Raw genomic sequence first — 23,043 nt, forward strand, 5'->3', positions numbered from 1 at the left:
GCAGTGGCGTAGCCAGAAAATTGGTCTGGGGGGGGGGGGTTTTCTGAACATAATTTTTTTCGAAAAAAAAAATTTCTTCTAAAAATGTTGTCTTTGGGGGGGGGTTTATGCCCAAAACCACCCCCCTGGCTACGCCACTGTACGTTAGGCATAATGGTCGTTTGGCATAATTCTGCCTTCTTTATGTCATGGGCTGTTCTTTGGGTCATTTTATGCCTAACCTCCATTATGCCTAACGTATATTATGCCTATCGTCCATTATGCCTAACGTTCATTATGCCTAACGTACTTATGCCTATCGTCTTTATGCTTAACGTACTTATGCCTAACGGGGTATACCCATGAAATCTCGCTTAACTTTTCAAAAGGACCTAAGTAACATTTTTTTCATGATTCAATTTGAATATTGCAATCAATAGCTTTCATGTTGTTATGTTGATTGCGCTATTCAAATTAATTCATGAAAATAATGTAACTTAGGTCCTTTTGAAAAGTTAAGCGAGAAATAGTCTTTATTCATTAGCTTCGTCATTTGTAAACAACAGTACCTCCGGCTGATGACGGATTCCGTAGAATCAAAAGAGAATTGAGTTTTGCCACCGACTCCAAAAATGAAAAATCTTTATGAAGCTTCGGTAGGGTGAAACTAACATTGCGCTCTTGCTCAGACTTTATTTACTTCCTCATCAGCAAACGAAGCTTGACCCTTCTATGCAGGCGACTAGCAGCATTGACGAATAATGTCTTTTCCCGTCAAAAATGTTTTCCGTCTCAGTCGATTGTTGATTAATTCAAGGTCAACTTTCCTATGAAACACATATTTTTTGAAGCCTTTATTTTAAAAATTTAAAACAAAAATAGAAGCACGTGTGAACCGGTTTGAAGAACTGGCCTGATATTGGATTAATTCCGAATGTCAGGCAAAACTTGATAAACAAGAACATTTTTTTATTTTATTGTTTTAAATTTTAAAAATAGTTAAAATAGAGGCGTACATAAATAGGGGTTTCTATGGAAAGTTGACCTTAAATAAATTGAAGAATCAATTGAGCGAATATAAAAAAAAATGTCGAAAAAGTTCAATTATGAATATAGTAGCATCTTAATAATAATGGAACAAATACTATATGTAGCAATTCCGTGTTAATTTTTTGAGTTTGAAGACCTTAACAAAATTGACCATTTTTCACATAAAATATCTAGATGTTAAACTTTTAATATAAAATGAAGAAAGCCACCATGAAGTATCATTCTATTATTGAAACAAACAAACACATTTCACTCTTCAATTCTTTGCTTTCAAGTAAGATTAATATGAGTACATGTGTTTAAACCCACGATTTATTACTATATTATTCGTTTACCTAAAAACCACGAATAGCTACCTCCTAGCTCATACAATGTACGACCCATTCGTTGACTAGTCATCATTCTGACTGACCGCCCACGGGCTTTCACTGCCCTCTAGCACATTCATGGCATGAGTGTTCTCGCCACATGATGTCCAATCATCATTCCACTCAGGTCCAACAACCAACCAACCGCAACGATCATATTTTCGCACGCTTCGCCTCGGTACATGTGGACCTGGCCGAAACAACACTGGTCATTATTTTCACGAATTTATACCCCTGTTTAGATCGTTAAAGGCAGGTAATTGAAGAGAATTAAAAGCGGATATTTATCGACCTCCAGAGCAAACAACCTGCCGTTTTAGCGCGGGTTAATGATAGCAGAGCTGTTCAGTCAATCGACGATGAAGACGACCGGTGTGTGGAATAGAGATTTATGGATCACGAGTTCACGCCTGGGCTGTGATTTATCGTCCGGAAAACAGAGCAACAAACAGTTTGACAGCTACAATGAGAGTGTTTCTCTTTTCTTTCGGATGGTCGAAGTTCATTATATGAATCAAGAATTTGGGGCATTACTTGGGTGTGCCTGAGGCGGATCCATGTTCGTGGCTTGGAGCCCTCGGAAGCATTTTTCGGATGAAGCTAATTGGGGCTTCGAGAGTTTTCGAATTCAGTAAGGATGATGCGGTGGATGAGGATGATTTGCTGTGAGCCTGCGAAAGGTCTCTGATCGCCTTGTCGTGAAACTGTCGGAGGTAGTTGAATTTATGGGTAACGGTGGGTGGTCGGATTGCTAGTCGGATCATCAGAGAGTCCTTTTTAAGGAATCCTCCGTCCAACAGTTCATCCCGAGAAACGAAATTTTTCCACCCGAATGGCATCCATGGTTGAAAGTTATGCTCCAGTGATTTCTTGATGCACTTTTTCGGAGACTCGTTGATGAGGTCCACCGAAAACTCGTACCTGGGAAATGATGAGTAAATGATATCAGGAACAGAGAAAAAGGATGCTCACAAAAATTGACTCACACGTTAGGAATTCCTTCAACAAGTTCCAAAAATATGCAGGCAAACAACCCTTTAGCGTCTCCATTACCTCCAGGAAAAACCTGAAGTCGCCACGATCCACCGAGATCGTCACGAATGGTGTCCGAGTACAGACAACCGTAGTTGTTGCAGGCTTCCGTAACATTTCGAATGCAACAAATCTCATTCGCGCAATCTACGGAACATTCCCTGAAACGATAACGATTCAAATCAGTGCACAGCGGGCAAATATTCGAGACACGTACTCCAAAAGAGCGGTGTTGTAGCGCTCCAGCTTTTCAGCGTATTTTCGCAGACAGTCGTACTTTTCGATAAGATTTGGTGAACGAACCGAAAATCGTATCTCGAAACAGTCGTTTTCTACAAACTCGTCCAGCAGAAGTTTCTGATCGATGAAGTGATTCTGGCCCCAGCCTTTGCGCAGCTGGAAGTATTCTTCGTCCTCGTAACGGTGCGGTTGTGTCCGGTGTGGCAGTTCGATGGTGAAGCAGAACCTAAGAGGGTGGATATGAACTTATGTCAAAGTAGGTTACAATGGATAATAGAACCCTCAAATGTTAAGTGGAATATTTTCACAGGGCTAAAACTCCATTTGTTTCAATTAATTTTTATGTAGAGGAATTGTGGGTAAAACCGACACTGCGGGTAAAACCGACACCACTTCAAATCTCTGATTTCAAGTGATTATCGGACAGAATTTCAACACGCTTTGAATGAACGTTTGATTTCTTGTAGAGGAACTAGGTTTAAAATGCGCCAGTCAGCTAATACGAGCCATTGCATTTTCTGGGTTAATAGGCTAAATTGAGTTACAAAACCGATGGCAGCTGACGCCTAAACATGTTTTTAGATCAACAAATTAAAAATAATAGTCAAGACATCTATAATAAAAATTTTAAAAATAAATTTGTTTTTTTCCGCCTTTTGATAAAATTTAAACTTCCGTTCCCTTAAGGATTTTCCACTAGATAAAAACATTTTTTCAATAATCTTTGCACATGTCTGGAAAAATAAATTAGTAAAGATTGTGCTATGTTACTAAAAAGTTACTACATTACCACATAAAAAACACACATTGTAATAAAACCTCTGCATGCAGGATAAAACGCGCATATCTGATGTGCTTGACTATGGATGTCATAGTTTGAGAAGGGCGCGTGCCAATAATAATTTATTTTTAAACAAGCATCAATTAAAAAGTGAAAAAGTAAGAATTGAAAAGTGAGAAAATAAAAGTGAAAAGTGATGAGTGAGAAGTTATGAGTGATGAAAAGTGAGAAGTGAGAAACAACAAGTGAGAAGTAGGAATTGAGAATTCCACTAAAAACCCCTCAATAGTTTTATAATATAATCAATCGTGAATTGTAAGCTGAGATTTGGGATATGAGAACTGAGGAGTGAAATGGGAGAAGTGAGAGAAAAGAATGAGTATTGAGAAGTGAGAAGCGATAGGCAAGCAGTAAGAATTCTTACTTAAGTGCGAAATAAGATGTGATCAGTGAAAAGAGAGAAGCAAGTAGTGAGGTGAGAAGTAATAAGCGAGATACTTTGTGTGAGAAATGAGCAGTAAAAAAGCATGAAGAGGAAAATGACAATTGATAAATGGGATGTGAATAGTGAGAAACGAGACGTGAGAGGTGCAAGGTACAAGGAGTGAAATTGTAGAATAGAGAAAAAAAGCGAGAAGAGAGACGAAGAGAGAGTAGCAAATAGTATGGCAAATATACTACTCAGAATAGAGTTTTTTTCAGCACAGATTTTTGGGCATCCAAGAAATCTCTGGAGTAAGGGCTTAAGATCTACAAGCGTAGCTGAAGATCAATCAAACTGTTTCAATTATGACACATGTCCTTCTGGATGTGTAGAACAGAAAGAGCCATCGTAAGAGATTCTGGGTCATTCAAGAAATTCCTGGAGTTAGGCCTTAAGATCTACACCCGACACTAAAGATGTATTGGACTGTTTGGTACATGTGGTACATGCCCTTTTGGATGTGTAGAACAGAATAAGTCAACGGCAGAGGTTTTCGGTAATCCAAGAAATCCCTGGAGTTAGGTCCTCCGATGTACATGCGTAACTAAAGATCAATCGGACTGTTTAAAATGTGGTACATGCTCTTTTGGATGTGAAGAATAGAATAAGTCAGTGATACAGATTTTCGGTCATCCAAGAAATCCATGTTAGATCCTCAGATCCACACGCGTAACTAAAAATCAATGGTACTGTTTTAAACGTGGTACATGTTCTTTTAGATGTGTAAAATATTGGGACACAGGGCTGCACTAGTAACCGAAGATAAATCGATCGATTTTGAATGTGGTACATGCCCATTTTAAATTATAAAATATGATGTATCTACGGCATAGGTTGTCGGTTATCCAAGAAATACCTAGAGCAAGACCTTGAGATCTACTACAAAACTACTACAAAAAGAGAATTGCCCTTTGTGGTGCATAGGCACAGTGCATGTATCATATTTGAAATATTCCAATTGCTCTATGGTTATTTATGTAGATCTAAACGCCTTATTCCAGGGATTTTTTGGACAACCAAGTATTCATATTTTGGACACATTCTATTCTATGCATCACAAAGGGCATGCTCCATATTTGAAACAATCCAAGTAACTTTTGGTTACGCATGTAGATTTAAGGCCTTATTCCAGGAATTTCTTGGACGACCAAGAACCTATGCTTGGAACGCGGTGTATTATATGCATCATAAAGGGCATGTAGCATATTTGAATCAATCCAATTGATCTATGGTTACACATATAGATCTAAAGGCCTTATTTCAAGGATTTCTTCGATGGACAAGAACCCATACTGTAAGCACATTATATTCTATCCATCACAAAGGGCAGGTGTCATATTCGAAACAATTCAAGTAACCTTTGGTTACGCATGTAGACCTAAGGGCTTATTCCAGGAATTTCTTGGACGACCAAGAACCTATGCTTGGAACGCGTTCTATTCTATGCATCACAAAGGGCATGTACCATATTTGAAACAATCCAATTGTTCTATGGTTACGCATATAGATCTAAAGGCCTTATTTCAGGGATTTTTTGGACAGCCAAGAACATATTATGTGAACACATTCTATTCTATGCATCACAAAGGGCATGCTCCATTAGGGTGGTTCAAAAAATCGATTTTGCTCCACAGCGCTCATCGGATTCTGTATCATGTTCTGAGTGTCCTCTGAAAATTTGAGCTCATTTGGATGAAAACTGATTTAGCACAAGCCGTTTCAAGTTTGCATGCAAATTAGTATGAGGAAATTTATTTTTTCATTATACTGATAATGACGCTTCGTCATTAAGCGCAGGTTAAAAGAAAACCTACATAGCTAAAAGGAATACTCAAGAGCTTTCACTCAGCGAAAACCGCATCTAAATTATTCGTTCCAATGATTAGTAATCGAATTTAATCAATACCGTGGTTTTCTGGAGCTAATTGCGTAGCTCTTTAACAGGCAACATTGCTGCTCGTGGCGCAAAAGATAGCACCCACAAATTCAGGCTACTATGTTGCACTGCACATTTCAGTGATGCCCTCAAAGAAGTTTAACGATCATGACTAAAGATTCGCAACCTGTATTAAAATCGATTACTAATTATTGGGGCGATTGATCAACATGCGGTTTCCGTAGGGTGAAAGCTGTTGAGTATTCCTTCTAGCTATGTAGGTTTTCTTTTAGCCTACGCTCAATGGGGCGGCGTCATTAACAGTATAATGAAAAAATAAATTTCCCCATACTAATTTGCATGCAAACTTGAAACGGCTTGTGCTAAATCAGTTTTCATCCAAATGAGCTCAAATTTTTAGAGGACACTCAGAATATGATACAGAATCAGATGAGCGCTGTGAAGCAAAATCAATTTTTTGAACCACCCTAATGCTCCATATTTGCCATAATCCAAGTAACCTTTGTTTACGCATGTAGATTTAAGACCTTATTCCAGGGATTTCTTGATCGATCAAAAACCTATGCTGGGAACGCGTTCTATTCTATGTTTCATAAAGGGCATGTGCCAGTTTTGGAACAATCGCATGAAGATCTAAGATCGCAGTTACGCATGTAGATCTAAGAGCTTATTCCAGGAATTTCTTGGACGACCAAGAACCTATGCTTGGAACGCGTTCTATTCTATGCATCACAAAGAGCATGTACCATATTTGAATCAATCCAAGTAATCTTTGGTTCCACATGTAGACCTAAAGGCCTATTCCAGGGATTTCTTGGATGGCCAAGAACTCATACTGTGATCACATTATATTCTGTGCATCACAAAGGGCAAGTCCCATATTTGAAACAATCTAAGAAATCTTTGGTTCCGCGTGTAGACCCAAAGGCCTATTCCAGGGATTTCTTGGACGACCAAGAACCTATGCTGGGTACGCATTCTATTCTATGTGTCATAAAGGGCATGTACCATGCTTAAAACAGTTCGATCGATTTTTGATGCTCCTATAGACCTTATGGCCTTGATCCAGAGATTTCTTGGACTATCAAGAAACTCTGTTGTGAACACATTCTATTCTACGTATCACAAAGGGCATATATTACATTCGAAGCAATCCGATAGATCGTTGGTTACTCATGTAGACCTTAAGATCTCACTCAAGGAGTTTCTTGAAAGCGGGATACATGAACAGAAAATCGTGATTTGGCTCCGTAATGCACAAGGTTACATGCGCCGACCAAATAAGTTAAAGAATAAACATATCTTGTATTCACACATCAACTAGTTACACGTAAATTCAGCAAAACAAATATTAATTAACGTTTCATAAGCTGTCATTGCAGTGGAAACAAGAATAGGACTTTTCATAAATTGATACTTGATGCTTCTGTCAGTTCACTGCTGTTTGTTTACATTTTTAGGTTGGCGCGTTTTAGCTACGGGGTGGCGCGTTTCAACAAAAGATATTTTAGTTACTAGATAAAGATTGTCGCTTCGGTTCCCTTTGTTCTGCTGTCCGAAACATGTGTGGTACATACCTGTCAAATCGTATGGATTTTCCTTCTTTGACATTTAGCTCCCCTATCCTCGCCAGCAAAAGATGTTCCGGGCAGCGACGACAGCGACAATATTTATCTAGTAACTAAAATATCTTTTGTTTCAACCCGCATGGTTTGAATTTGCACGAAAATGCAGCGCTTCAAAATAAAATCGTTTTATTGGAATATAGTTGGTTTTTGGTCCAAATTTTTATTCCGTATTATAGATGGTAAGTTAAATTAGTGATTAACACATTGGAAGTACATAATATCGACCATTATCATCGTAAAATTCGAAGATTTGCTTAGGGGGCGCATATTGAACGTCCCTCCCCTATTTCTAGTCATTTTGTAACAGGCGGAGAGGTGTAAGAGTAAATTTGTTACTAACATTCTTATACTCTATATATATTTTTCACCCGACCCACTAAAGAAACTAAAAAAAATATGATATGTGGTGATGACTTTGAATATATAAAATTTTGTTCAACCATCGTTTATGAGTGACCACTAAAGACGAATTTCATACACAAATATCGAAATGAATGTTGTTAAACATTTTCAATTATGTTGTAACATCATTTAGAATTGTTCTGATGTTCGATTTCATAACTACTTGATGTGTCGGTTTTACCTTCAAGTGGTGTCGATCTTACCCGCACCCCAGCTGTTTGGGCTGGAAGATGGACTGTTCGCGTTTTCATCATAAATCAAATTCTATCAAGAAATATTGTCCTGAGACCTCATGGACTGATGCATGAAGAGCCAAAGTATGCTTGTATGAAATTTCTAGACCAGAAAATTGCTTCATAGATTGGGGAACTGTAAAGTTGCTTAAGGTATCGGTTTTACCCACTATTCCCCTACATTGGTAAAAACTTCATCATTATTTGCTGAATCGGCTCCAAGTGTCTTAGTTTTTCATTCCTAAATCTTCCGTAGTTTAGTTTAGTTTTTTTTATTGATAAATTATTGACAATAAAGTAGTTGTTCTTTCCTTCCATTACAAAGGTAATGAAGTCTCCAATCGAAACACAGCCGTTTTACAGATTAGATTTCTTCAGGCTTTTTACAAGTAGGTATCAACAGTCAAGCTTTTAAAGCGTTGGTACCAAGGTACCGTTGAGCAATAATAATACAGTGTACAACGGGCATGCTTCGCACAAAAAAGAACTCAAAATTTCCAACTTGTTATTTTCTAGTCTGGACCAGGAATCAAATCTAGCTTTTCTCAATATGTCTTTGTTATGATGTCGCAAGTTTTACCTCTTAGCTAAAGATAATCCCAATAATATAGTTACTTGATTAAAAATGTAACCTGTCGTAAAGCAGTGTTGCGCTAGGAACGAGAATTATTTCCATTGAGTCTCTGATTTTTATGGTGCCGAATATTTATGTATGAATATTTGAATCATTTGTTTGAGAAACTGCATAAGTCCATTTTACACTATTTTGAGAAAACAACAAAAAACTTTTTTTGAACAAATTTGCACCGAATCTTTTGATTTCTTTGATACAGATCAATAGATTTTGGCAAAACTCAACACCCTGAGACACTTTCAGTGCAAAAAATTTAAGCAGTACTCCACAATTGCTCTTCAAAGTACGTGGACATATGTAGTTTCTCAAACAAACGAAAAAAATTTCATACATTCCTGAACAAAAATTTGTTTTTTGTATTTTTTGCCAGAATACGTATTTTTGGACGAGGATTCAGAATATATAAAAATCTCATTTTTTCCAAAAATGTTACATATGCAGTTTCTCAAACAAACGGTTAATTTATGTAGTGAAAAAGCATTTTTTTAGGAAGCCTCGGTTTTACTGGCTTTAGAAATGTTTGACCAGCTTTCATGCTTAACTTTTTCTGAATGCTCATAATATATAAAACTCTATTTATGTATAGTTCTTCAAAACAGCTTTTTACTTTTTCGTTATTATATAGTTTCTTTCTTATTTTTATTTATTTCAGGTACTTAAAAGGCATACTGACACCAATGTAACCACCTGAAGTATGAATATGTATGTAAGTAGGAGGGAAAAATAAATCTTAACAAAGGACTTTTTTTTGACTTAAATTCGTTTATTTTTCAATTTTTGTATAGTACAGTATTTAAAAAACAATTCAAGTGGTTGGCCACAAGGCCCTTCAACTTTAGTCTCTTTTTTAAGGTTATTTTCAATAAAATTTCAAAAGATTATCTAGCTTGATTTACCATATCATCCTTTAGGAGGAATTGATTATTTCAGAAATTTGATAACCTAACTACTATGTACACTAATATTTACAATAAAAATTTGATAACCTAGATTGGAACTAGCGCCCTAATTGGAGCCTGATCCGAATGCAAGCAACGGACCCTAAACTTTTCTTTACACTCACCAAAGCGTTCATGTAAGGTTTTTATTCCGGCCAGACGGTGGACCTCGGATGTTCTTGTCCTGGGAGGGGTGTTGAGGATCATCCTCAGGAATTTGTTTTGGACCCGTTGAAGTTTGAGGTGGTGGGTTTTAGCGCAGCTCTCCCAGAACGGCATGCCATATTCGATCACAGGGAGGATGATTTGCTTGTAGACAGCAAGCTTATTTTTCAGGGACAATGACGACCGGCGGTTGATCAAAGGGTACAGTAGTTTCAACAAGACGTTACACTTTGTCACCGTTTTGTCAACCTGTTGCCTGAAAATAAGCTTGCTGTCGAGGGTCAAGCCAAGGTAGCCGGCCTCATTGGCCCATTCCACGGTCGTGCCATTGAGGATGATTTTACAGTCCCCAGGCGGAACATGTTAGGAGATTTAGAGTGGGGGAAAATGATGACCTGGGTCTCCGCCGCGTTAATACAGATCTTCCAGCTGGTAAGGTACACTGCCAGGGCATACAGGTCTCGTTGAAGTTTTGCCACTAGCGCTCTGACCACTCTACCGTTGTAGACGATGGAGGTATCATCTGCGAACAGATCCAGAATGTCGCCTTCTGGAGGTTCTGGCATGTCGGAGGTGAACAGATTGAAAAGCAGGGGCCTGAGGATACTGCCCTGGGGAACGCCTGCGACGATGTTGTGCGCATTGGAACTCGCTCCGCTGATTGAGACCCGGAATGTCCTTGCCGACAGGTAATTGTTGATGATTTTCACCAGGTAGCTGGGAAGATTGTAGCGTTGTAGTTTGTACACCAGGCCATCATGCCATACATTGTCAAATGCCTTCTCGACATCGAGTAAGGCCATGGCGGATGTTTTCGAGACAAACTTGTTCCGTCTGAGGACGTTGGTAACTCGGGTCAGTTGGTGTACAGTTGAGCGACCGCGTCGGAAACCAAACTGTTCCTCGAGCAAGATGTTGAGATTTTCGGCAGACTCAAGTAACCGATGATGAATAGCTTTTTCGAATAGCTTGGATAACCCTGAGAGAAGGCTGATGGGTCGATAACTTTTGGGGGAGGAAGGATCCTTCCCAGGCTTCCGGATGGGGATGACTTTCGCTGACTTCCAGGACGATGGGAAGTAGCTAAGCCGGAGACACTGATTAAAGATCAGCGAGAGGTGCTCAAAGAACGGAGCACTCATGTGTTTGAGCTCGAGATTCAGGATGCTGTCGAAGCCTGGGGCCTTCATGTTCTTCGATGATATGATATAGGCCGTCAATTCGCCAGCTGAGATCTCCAACTCCTCCGAGAAGTCGTTGGGATACAAATGGATGTTGTTAGCATGCTCGTTGACGGCTGCTTCGTGTGGGCTGACGATGTTCTGCCCAAGATTGTGTGAGCTGACGAAGTGACGACCTATTTCAGCGACCTTCTCTGCAGGAGTTATCAAGCGATCGTTAGAGCTCATACAGTCTACTGGGATCAAAGGTGCAATAGGCTGAGGCTTGGATTTAAGAATTTTGATCATTTTTCAGAACGGTTTAGCATAGTCTGGGAGAGTGCGGATCTTATTCGAGAAATCGTGATTTCTACCATTCTGGCCTTGCTAATTTTTGTGATTCGTTTGCAGAGTGCCTTAAGTTCAGGCCGTCCAGTACGCTAAAACTGCCTGTGAGTGACATTCCGCAAACGAATCAAATCTTTAATGAGTGTATAGATGTTTAAGGAGTTGCTTACCTGCCGAGCCGTCGGTACGTGTTGCTCTCGGGCCGCCGTGATCGCCTCCTCGATAGCGCACAGCTGGCGGTCGATACTTTCCGGCGTCTCCGGACGCACCTCGTAGTCGACGGTGTTATCGACGCACTGCTGGAAACACTGCCAGTTCACTCGGTGGTAGTTCCGCCGTAACTGCTGGTGCCGATTGACCGAGGAGCCCAGTTCCGCCACCACCGGATAGTGATCCGAACTGAGCTCCTGGTATACAACCGGCTGCGAGACGTGGTCACCCAGGTTTGTTACGTAGAGGTCGAGCGTTGCGTGGGCACCGGACCGACTCAGCCGAGTGGGGAATCCGGGCTCAGGATCGTGTAGTGGCCTTCCTCCATGTCGTTGCTCCAGATGGTGCCGTTTCGATTGCCGCGACTGTTGCCCCAGGCTTGATGTTTGGCATTCAAGTCGCCGGCAATGATATACTGGCCTTGCCTCCGCGTCAGCTTGACGATGTCCCTCCGAAGGGCAGCCGATGATCCATCGCCGGCTTTGGCTTGCGTTGGACAGTACGCCGCGATGAGCGCGATTGTGCCGACCGAAGTGGTGATTTCGACACCGATGGCCTCGATGACACTGAGCTGGAAGCTTGGAAGCAGACGACAGTTGATGTTGTAGCGAAGAGCGATGGCCACACCACCGCTCCTGGTCGGCCGGTCGAGTCGCACGATGCGGAAGTCCGGGATGTTGATGTTCACCTCCGGTTTTAGGTGCGTTTCGGTGATGAACGCCACGTCTATTTCCTTCTCCTCAAGGAAATCCTTCAGCTCAATTGTTTTGCTCTTTAGCGAGCAAGCGTTCCAGTTGACCAGGCCCACCCTAGCAGCCATTTTCAATGATGAACATGCCAAGTGTGAAGACCTGGTCGAATCGGGTTTTGCAGCCGCGCAGTCGAGTGGCGAGCTGCGCGAAGATCGGCATCAGTTGCTCCGGAGTGTACAGCGGGGCAGATTCTTCCGGTGGGACGGCTTCGTTCTCCGACTGCCGACGGAACCCAGGAGGAGGAAGCGGGGGCCATTCGCTGGTGGATGGTGCCGACGATGCTGGAGCTTGGACCGATGCAGCTGCCGCTGCCAGTCGCTTGTGCGGCTGTAGCGGTGGGAGTATTGGAATCACACGACGGGGAGCCGGGATGGCTGGAAAGTTCACCTCGTTGATTACAGGAACACGGTTCTTCTTCGGAATGGTCCTGGTGGAAGCCTTCTTCCGGATTTCCAGGAACTCGGCTCGCTTTGGGCAGCCCTTTGTGGTGGCCTGATGTTTGTCGCCACAGTTGGCGCACTTGGGATCGGCCACCTCCATTTTGTCGCACTCGTCAGTCGGATGGGGTTCGCCACACTTGTTGCAGCGCGGCTTCATGCGGCAGTTCCTGGTGCCGTGCCCGAAATTGAAGCAGTTGGTGCATTGCGTGACATCGCGGTGCACTGGCCGATATCGCTCCCAGTCAACGACGGTGTAATTTATAACGCCAACCAGCTTCAGGTCCTTCCAGGTAGTGGAACCGTGCTCCAGATGGATCAGGTAAAGCTGGTCGCGATATTTCCTCGCCTTGTCGTGACGAGCGATCTTGTGGACGGCTACTGGCTTCAGTCCGCAACTTTCAAGCTCTGCTTGGAGCTCTTCCTCCTTCATGTCGTGAAGTCCTCGCAGCAAAGCCTTGAGCGGCTTCGTGCCGGGGTGGTCATGAGTGTAGTACTCATACTTGTGGACCTCGAGGAACTCCACGACGGATTGATGATGGTCCCTGTTGGCCGGCATCACTTTCACGCCCTCGCTGCAGAGCCGAAAAGTACATTTCAGCCCCTTAGCGATCAGCTGGCGAATTTTTGGGCGTAAATCCGGCGGATCGCCCTTCACAAACACGGGCGGGCACTTCTCCTTCCGCTCCGGTTGCACCTGCGGCAGCTGCGATTGCTGCTTCTTCCTCTTTTTCGGCGGATTGCCGGCGTCATCAAGCGGCAACGGCGAGAACACGTTGCTCTGCAAAAGCTGCTTGGAGGGGTTACCCGCGCCTCCAAGAGCAGTGCGCTTAGGCACTTTTCCAGCGACCGAATCGGCCACCGAGTCTCCCATGACGGGTCCGGGAGAAAATAACGCCAACGCGACAAGCGAAAACGTAAACAGCGAACGAACGAGAAAAAACACTTGAAAAAAAAAAATGCGCGAGCAAAAAACACGTCCGTACGTGTTGCTGTCTCGAACTGGAATGAGATGACTTAACAAAGGAGATTGTAGGTTATTGTATTGGACGAACCTAATCAGAGATATACTAGACAATTTTCTGGAATAAGGTTTTTAAAAAATGATTCTTTCTTTTGAATTACACGTTTGCCCTGACAGACAGAATAAAACAGAACCACGTGTTTGCCTGCATGAAAAGGCAAAACAATGGATGACTCTCTCTTTCAAAGTAAGCGTGTGCCAGAAATATGACGAAAGTATGGAAATTAAAGGAAGCTGGCACAGAATAAGTTAAGAGAGTAAAATACTTTTCATCTTAAGTACGCAATTTATCCGGAATAACTAGAGTGAGTTGATGGTTCATTCTTCTAAAGCACAAATTCTCCTGGAATAGTAAAATGTTGTTTCTTCGTAATGTTATTCCCGTCGAAAAAGCAGTGATGGAGAAGTGATACACCGTTAGGGAATGTAAAATAACAACATTGCCAATGACAACAACATTGTTCTCTCTTGTAAATGTTAGGACAAACTCAACTCGCAATAAGCGTTCGTCCCAAAGTGCAACAGAATAGGACAATGATCGCCTGCCGCGCATTTTGAGAAGTATTCGGTTTTCGATGATGTTTTTGGTTAAATAAGTAACAGTTAGCATAGTTTACACATAAACTTAACCATCTGTTGACATGATTTGTGTTTTACTTCTGAAATATACAAGTTATCGCAGTTTGAAAAGTTCACAACAATAACCTCTCCATGTTTGTTGCAAATAAAATGGAACGCAACAATGTCTTTTTCCTCTGCAGATGAGGACAAATAAGTTATCGCTATTCTCTTTTGTCGCTTGATTTTTGCATTTTTCAGCGACAATTACATTCTTTGTACACCGTGAAGTGTTATACAATCCATGTTACCCATTCACAGATAAAAATATTTTTATTTTTATTGCATTTTTATATACATACGCAACATTAGATTGAATTTGCTGCTATTTTAAATCACAGTCCCACAGGATGCTCTTCGAATAATCGTTACAAACCTCCCGGAATCACATATTGGTTCTTCTCTTTTCAATCTTTTAGAAACTGACGTGACCTTCTAAAAACCTTTCTGGAATGCAGCCAGCAGCCGATTGTGGTGACCATCTTTGGTGCTTTTCTAACTACATACGTAGACTAAAAAGGTTTCACAGCAACGCAGAATATTGTGTTAATACTCGACTGTTGCTTACATAATACATGAATTGGTTTCAATTTTGAATAATAAATACGTGATCCGTTTAGAAATGAAGAAGGGAAGTGAGTCATAATTTGAAGTTGCATTAGAGCTAAAATATTATTAAATCTGACCAAATTTCATATTTTTCTGACCATTGTGAATTTGTTGCAAACGACCGAATTAAGCATAGGTTTCGTCGGAAAAGTTTTCCAATTGAAGGAGTTCTGATAAGATAAGCTTTTAGTGTAATGTCTTTAGATTTACAGCCCGCGGATGGCTACACACGCTCAAATACGTTGGACCAACATTGACCCCGTCTCCAAGAAAACGCTTCGGTTGTTGCTTTGTTGGGCCGTGTGTGAAGTTGTTTGAACAACCATTTGACATTTTTTGGCTCGGTTGGAAAAAATCAAAGCGGTTTGATTTTGGTTTGAGCTGTCGGGGCGGAGTCAAGATTTGCCGAACATGTTTGGGCGTTTGTAAAGCAGCGTACACACGGTCAAGCAGTTTGACCAACATTGACTCCACCCCGCGTTTAGTCAAGCATCGACCTTGTTCTATAAATCGCGACACGAACATTCAATTTATTCGATAAACACGAACGACCGACGCACCAACTTGAACACCAACCATCAAAACATATATGTGCATTTGTGCGACTTCACTACAAATGCTCGAACATGTTCGGCGATCCTTGATTCCGCCCTCGACTGGTCAAACCGAAATCAAACCGCTTTGATTTCTTCCAACCAAGCTGCTAACTGCCAAATGGTTGTTCGAACAACTTCACACACGGTCAAACAAAGCATCAACCGAACCGGAGGCGGAGTCAATGATAGCCCAACGTGTTTGAGTCAACGTGTGTACGCTACATAATGAAGTCGCACAAACACTCATATATTTTTAATGGTTGATGCTTAAGTTGGCGATTCGGTCGTTCGTGTTTGATATTGTTGGTCAGATGAATTGAGTCTTCGCGCCGCTGTTGGTAGAACGTGGTGGATGCTTGACTAAACAAGAGGTGGAGTTGTTGGTCAAATTGCTTGACCGGTGTGTACGCTGCATTATAAGCAGTGCAGTGGTGCAATTTATCAACAATGCTAACCGCCGATTTCTTCACCTCCGCTTAGTTATGGGTAAGCACCGTTTAAGAGTTAAGCGGAGGTGAAGAAATTGGCCCTAAGAGGCGAACCAGTCTCCGTCTATAATAAAGCTATAACATTTTCTGGTGTCGTGACCAGGACGAGTTTTCCAGACTCGATCGTTCGTCGCGAAAATACTCGGCAAACTAAATCTTACTCTTCTTCTTACTTCACTTTAACACGACCCCCAGGTGGGTCGCGAGCAGATTGTTGGTGGGTCGCGTAGAACAAATATTTATTATAAATATTCATCACCACGCTATTTTAGAAAACATTTATGCCTAAAAGCTGTCCCCTTTATGAAGTAAAGTAAATACGCTAACATTTAGACAAACAATATCATGTTCGTCATTTTTTGTAGTTGTGCATATAAGCTAACGTGAATATTTTGTTATATGGAAGAAGCCGAAACAGATGACATTCTGATTCAATTAAAACTTAATACTACTTGGTAAAATGCATTTTTAATAGGTGGGTCGCGAGACATATAGAATTTTTCTAGGTGGGTCGCATACCCAAATGTTTGGGAAGCTCTGGTTTACACAGTAGATTAAATCAAATTGTCTCGCATTCTCAACAAGTTCGCTATACGTTCATTAGAAATACTCTGCAAAAGAATATGTTAGGTAATTTCCAAAACCGCATTTAAGTAAAGAGAATCAATTTTGTTTTATTTCTGATATCTCATAATCTTTATCTTATACACTACACCAGGGAGTCCGACGGGAATGTTCCAGGGATTCCAAATCCACGTCGACGGGAATGTTTCAAAGATTCTGTCGGAAATCCTCCAGGAATTCTAACGTAGGTAATGTTCCAGGGATTTAGGAGCAAATCGTCGAAGGATTCCGAAACAATCTCGTCCGCAAATCGTCGAGGAACTCCGAATTAATCCTCCAGTGATTCCGTAAAGAATCCTCCAGCGATTCTGAAAGGAATCCACCAGGGATTTAGAAGCAAATCTTCGACGTATTCTGAAGCAATTTGTCAATTCCAAAATAAATCGTCGAAGGAGTCCGAACTAAATCTTCGAGGTATTCCGAAGCAAACCGTCGATATACTCCGAAGCGAGTCGTCAAATGATTCCAAAGCAATTCGCCGAGGAATAATAAAAAAATCGTCCGAAGTTCGAATCGTTCGAATCATAATTAACACCAAGTTCAAATCGGTTTTTGGAGGATAATCGGAGCATGGGACGGAATCGAGTGAGCGTGGTGGAGCTGGGTCGTTTTTTGTACCACCCTACTAATATTCTTTATGTTTTTATTAATATGACACCAATACTACAACAGTATATGAAATTTGTTATTACACCAATACTTTCAAAGGTTATTCGGCACAAGTGTCCTGTCTTTTTCTTTCAAGTGATAGTATTTAGAGTATTCACCAGAGCACCGACATCCATTTTCTTACTATGGATTTTGACAGGTTTGCCTGATCGTTCTTTTTGGGGGGATAAATTTATCCCCCAGTGTCAAATTACCCCAATACTGAGTTTTTTTTGCAATAGTATGTGCGTGAATTTTGAATGTTTACGTTTTTACAGGAGAATATGGTGCAAAACGCCCATACCACTCCATAAAATTTACAGAACAGAAAAAATTTAAGAACTATAAATTAAAAGTATTTTACACTCGATTCCATGCTTTAAACTTAAGAATGTACAACTTATTTTGCTCTATAATTCAGAATGCTACTTGCACAAGGTACTGTCTATGCCTTTATTCGTTTTATATCATTTTCACTCTCGGAATTGTTTATATTGCATTCGCAGTGCACTCGTATTAAAAGACAGAATCACCGTCTTCGACCAAATGTCGCACAGACTGAACACTTAACATCTAGCATGAGTCAACGGACAGGACATTCACGCAACACCCAGTGGACCAGTGGAGAACTTTTCGCTTTACGAAAAGTTTCCTCCTTACCGGGCACAATAGGAAAAAAGGAGGTATTTTTGGCCAAAATTATGAATCCTGCAATAAACAGTGGTATTCATCATAAAAACATAGATAGAAAAGAAAAATATTTTTTCTGAGCCTTCAATGGGGTATGGGGCCAATTTTCGGCATAGTATCGATTTTTGTCATATTCTACAAACCAACGGAATTTGGTCACTTTTTGGGTTACAATAAGCCTGTTTGATGCTGGATAAAATACTAATGGTCATATAAACTGTATATTCGTGTCACAGACAAATGGACGCAACACAGATTTCCTAAAATGATCAAAAAAGCACTATCAGCTTCTGGTGTTGAAAATTCACTGAGTAGAACTTATTAAACCAACAAAGGAGGGTAGAACAGATTCAATTAGCGCCATATTGTGACATCAACGAAATAGAATTTCATTTATTTGATATTTCATTAAGATTTCTTTCATAATTATAAAAAGGTATTGTGCCAAGGAGTTATTCAACACACTACTCATCCAACACGTTATGGTTAAATCTATAATTCGCTCCTATAATGTATTAATGTCAAAATTGTAAATTTTGCACAACTTCCCTTCTCACTGCGTAACGCTTTTTATATGATAGATGATTTTTTCTTGAAATATGCGCAACGTTAAGACATAACCCTCCCCCTTAAAATGTTATGTAAATTGTGTTCGTCACCAAATTCAATTAAAGTGGCATTATTGAGTAACTCAGATTAAAATTGAAAAATAAGAAGTTTACCAAAACACCTGATTAATCCCCCTAGCAGTGCATTATAAGAAAATGTATTTTGGCCATAACTTTTGAGCCCATAGTCCGATCCAACCTATTTTTAATAGGGAACAATGGAACAACGTTCTCTGACGAATGCAACTTGTTACTAGTAAATCGGTTTAGATTAAGTGCTTGAAAAAGAGTTAAGACCATTGTTGCGCACATACATACAGACATTCACACACATGTACAAACAGACATCACCTCGATTCTTCGAACTTAGTCGATTGGTATACAATACTATGAGTGTTTGGGTTTTTTAAATGCTTTTAGAGCGATCATATAGCTTCTACGTATACTTAGTACACGAGAAAGGCAAAAATGAGCAATTTTTAAAATTCATGTATCAAAATGGTGAATTTGGGCAGAATTTTATTCATGGTCCTCAAAGTTTAAGAGTTCAATAGTGTAGTGCATGATGTTTTACTGCGGGGTATTGCGGGGTACCAAACTGTTTTGTTCGTTAAATATTGCGTAAAATATGCTTTTACAAAACTACTAAAAACTAAATTCTGGACGGAGCTATTATTCCAATATCAAGCCTATTGCATAGATCTGTTTAAGAGCTTTGTAACTATATATAAATATGTTTTTGAGACGAAAACATGGCAAAGCTGCCCGTTTCCCCAAAAACCGTAAACATATCATTCCTAGGAGGGGCTAGTATGAACACCGCCCCCTCCCCTTCCCTGAAAAATCTAAAAAATGAAAACCGTCCTGATTATAAAAATATAGGTTATAAGCTGTGTATTCATCACATTTTACTCGCCCAAATCTAAAATTGGCCTTTTGGTAGTTTTGGCCACACCTTTATATGGGGCTGTCCTATTGTGCCGGGGCGGGAATCGAATCCACACTCCACAGCACATGCGCCCAAGCGATTGAGGTCGCTAACCGCACGGCCACGAAGCCCATTGGTGACTAAGAAAAGATGTGACAAAGATGGCGTAGCTTGCCATCCCCGTGGTATTCACCCATTGATGTCTATAGGGCCGTCACTTTTACGCACCAGCGAGTGAACTGAATGGATTGTCCAGGATGAATTTATTGGGGGGTGCTCTGACTTATCAATATCCCTAACTCAGCCATCTTGGATTTTTGTATGGAATTTATGCTCGTTTGTTTACGTTTTGCACTGAAAATCAATCTCGAGATAAAATAGAATACTGTGGCTTCCTGCTGGTTGCTTCTCAGGTAATCGCAACGGTCACTAAACACGACAGAGTCAATGAAAATCTTACCCATCGTATGCACTCGTCATGATAAACACTCCATGTACTCAGTAGTGCTGTCCAATGAGAGCTTGAAGTAGCTCGAAGTTTCTCCCTGTCCTGCTCATGTCCATTTGTTGACAAAAAAGAACGAGCAGGACGGGAACAACTTCGAGCTACTTCGAGCTGCTCATTGGACAGCACTAGTGACTCCGGATGCATCTCACTAATACAATCGAACACTGCTGTCATTTGGTTTGTGGTTTGTGCTAAAAATGATTTGATTTGTTCAATGCATTCAAATACCTTAAGTTTAAACTAGAAAGAAAATACCACCGCTAAGTGGGTCATCACTTTTGCCAGTTTTCTAATAAATATATTTCGCATCGTTGGTTTTGGAGCTTGAGATCCTGATGTGCTATTACCAAGAACAAACTAACAGCTCAAGATATTTATAAGTTCTTATAAATGCCAACCCTGATATTTTTATGATATTCCGGTGCAAATTTGAATTATTTTCGCTTGTTATTTTTACTCTTATTTCAAACAAGTTCATATCATGTTTTGTTATCAATATCACGTTTTACTGTTAATGAGCTATCGTCGTCTACCCGGGTATGTAGAAGACGAGACACACAATTTGTAACGAATCGTTATAGAATAATGACAGGCATTCCCGGGAGGGATCATATTCCTTGGATATAACCTAGGTCAGTGGTTCTAAACCTTTTGCTTGGGAGGTACCCCTTCGAACTTTTGCATTTATCGAAGTACCCCCTATTTTTTCGCTGTAAATGTTATAAGTAATAAGCGTAACTCTGTCTTAATTGTGCTGCTAGAGATAAAATAGATATATGAAAAATGGACCTGAAAATTAACGAGATAAATGCTGTTGTGAAACGTAAGTCAGTTCCAAACTTCTTACAAGTCTTTGAGGACTTGAAAGTAGGGTCCCCCCTTGGAAAAAAAATTTTCAAAATCGAACAAAAAAATTGTCAAAAATTGCTGCAATGCTTTTAAATAAACTCATATAAATGTGAATTGATGAAAATAACTGAATCTATCTCCCTAAAGTGCAATTTTGACCTATCTAATGTGGTTTTCTTGTTACTCTGATGTGTTTTCTTGTTTTATAATACACGAGAAAGGCACCATCACCGTTAGGTGGATTATTCTTGTTTTTTTTACTATGGATTTTAACAGGTTTGCCTGTTCGTTCTTTTTGGGGGAATAAATTTATCCCCCAGTGTTAAATTACCCCAATACTGATTTATTTTGCAATAGTGTGTGCGCGAATTTTGAATGTTTACGTTTTTACAGGAGAATATGGTGCAAAACGCCCATACCACTTTATAATGCAACATGATACAATCATGAGTAAATAGAGAAAAACCACAGGTTGAGAACCACTGATCTAGGTGAATAAATTCCTTTCGGTTCCCTATATACTGATACGATCGTAGAAAAGCAAAGTTGCGCTAAAATTAAGAGTGATTTAAGGAAGGTCATTCAAAAATGATGTCAAGAATGATTCTTTAGGTGGAGTTTTTAGTTTAGCCCACTAAAAATCACACAAATCATACCTTCCCTCCACGCCTTCGTACAGCTGCATGAACACACTGACACTTTTATTCTTAGCATCATCGAACCCGTTCGGATGTATCTCCAACCGCCAAGTGTTGCCCAAATCATCCCGCACCAGATCCGAGTATTGCACCTGGTTGTTCATGCGTGCCTGGTGGAAATTTCGCACCGTAAAGCGCCATACCACCGGCGCCGGCAACAGTTTGCTGTAGAACTTATGCTCCGGAACGTTTGGAGCCAGAAGGTCCAACTTCTTCTTCAAAACATGGCACTGCGTTTGCAACTGGTGTTGCTCCGTTTCCGGAACCGTATCTTTGGAAATGCTTTCTTGCAGGGTATACAGCAAAATTTCCAGCTTATTCAACTCCTTGGATAGAATTTCACTCCACGCGTCCACTTCCGCTAACTTGCCGTTGTACTGCTGATTTACATCTCTAAACTCCTGCTGCACCAGAATGTTGATCGATTTAATTACCCCATCTTTCGATTTCTTCAGTGCTTCTCGCCTTCCCTCCAGTATATGATCGATTCGTTCGGATGCGGCAGTGAATGCACCTTGCGCACTACGCAAGTCATTTTTCAAGTCGATTTTATGGGCAATTGGAGATCCACTTGGTTTGGCCACCAAATTCCGCAACGAATCGATGCTATTGCCCCAGCGAAACTTCACAAATTCCGGCAAGCTTACTGTTCCCAGACAGTTGGGACATGCTTCTTTGCCAGATTTCTGCAACCAATCCCGAATGCAACAATAGCAGAAAAACTTGGAACACTTGGGGCAAAGATGGGGATCGTCCGTCGTCTTCAAACAGATCTGACACTCTAAACTATCGGTCAGCTCCTGAAGCAGCTGTTGCTGTTGTTGATGTTGTGAAGCTTCACCGGCCATCTTGCCAAATCAGCATACGATGGTTACCCTCAATTCCACTGGCTTATCTCGATCCGATCGACGATTTGTCTAGCTCAACACACTGCATCCGCTAATCAATGCGGTCATAGATCTCTGACCTTGCCTTTCAAACCCCTTCGTTGCACTATTACGGCAAATCAATGAACAGAAAAATTCTTTTTCCACTATTTGTTTGTGTATTTTTCAACCAAAAAAAAATCGACCTTCTTCACGATCACTCCACGGGAAAACTAACCGTGCCAAGCATTTTCTCACCACCAGCAGTACGGGTGGGGTTCTATTTTTGGAAACCATTCGTCGGCGCAAGTGCGTTCTAGAACCGGTGGGTTGTATTGGTGACGTTCGGCCATGGGAACGCCGCACCGAGCTGATCTTGAACGAAGGAAACACAGCCGTTCCCAAAATAACTGCCGGACTGCGCCGGTATGCGATAGGATTGATCAAGCGCTCTATAATTGCATTTCTTACGCTGAGTCAGATAAGAATGGCTAGCTGTGGAGTAGCCATCCGCGTTGTTGTCTTCACGGGAGAGAAGGTGTATAGAGAAA

The 23,043-nt window shown here is 40.8% G+C and overlaps 2 protein-coding genes across 5 annotated transcripts in view; one reads left to right on the forward strand and one right to left on the reverse strand.

Annotated features, from left to right (window-relative positions):
* LOC134219229 (A disintegrin and metalloproteinase with thrombospondin motifs 1) overlaps positions 1-23,043 on the forward strand; it is a 740,918-nt gene that overhangs the window by 346,174 nt on the left and 371,701 nt on the right. The window lies entirely within an intron of this gene.
* On the reverse strand, positions 1,856-22,713 carry LOC134227068 (E3 ubiquitin-protein ligase TRIM37-like). The gene is made up of 4 exons (XM_062708298.1): positions 21,585-22,713; positions 2,647-2,895; positions 2,384-2,590; positions 1,856-2,318 (listed from the first exon to the last, which is right to left on the reverse strand). Exons 1-4 carry the CDS (start codon positions 22,472-22,474, stop codon positions 1,928-1,930), a joined length of 1,737 nt encoding a protein of 578 aa, XP_062564282.1. The 5' UTR covers positions 22,475-22,713; the 3' UTR covers positions 1,856-1,927.

This window comes from Armigeres subalbatus, chromosome 3, assembly GCF_024139115.2.
Source record: "Armigeres subalbatus isolate Guangzhou_Male chromosome 3, GZ_Asu_2, whole genome shotgun sequence".
NCBI classification, from domain to species: Eukaryota; Metazoa; Arthropoda; class Insecta; order Diptera; family Culicidae; genus Armigeres; species Armigeres subalbatus.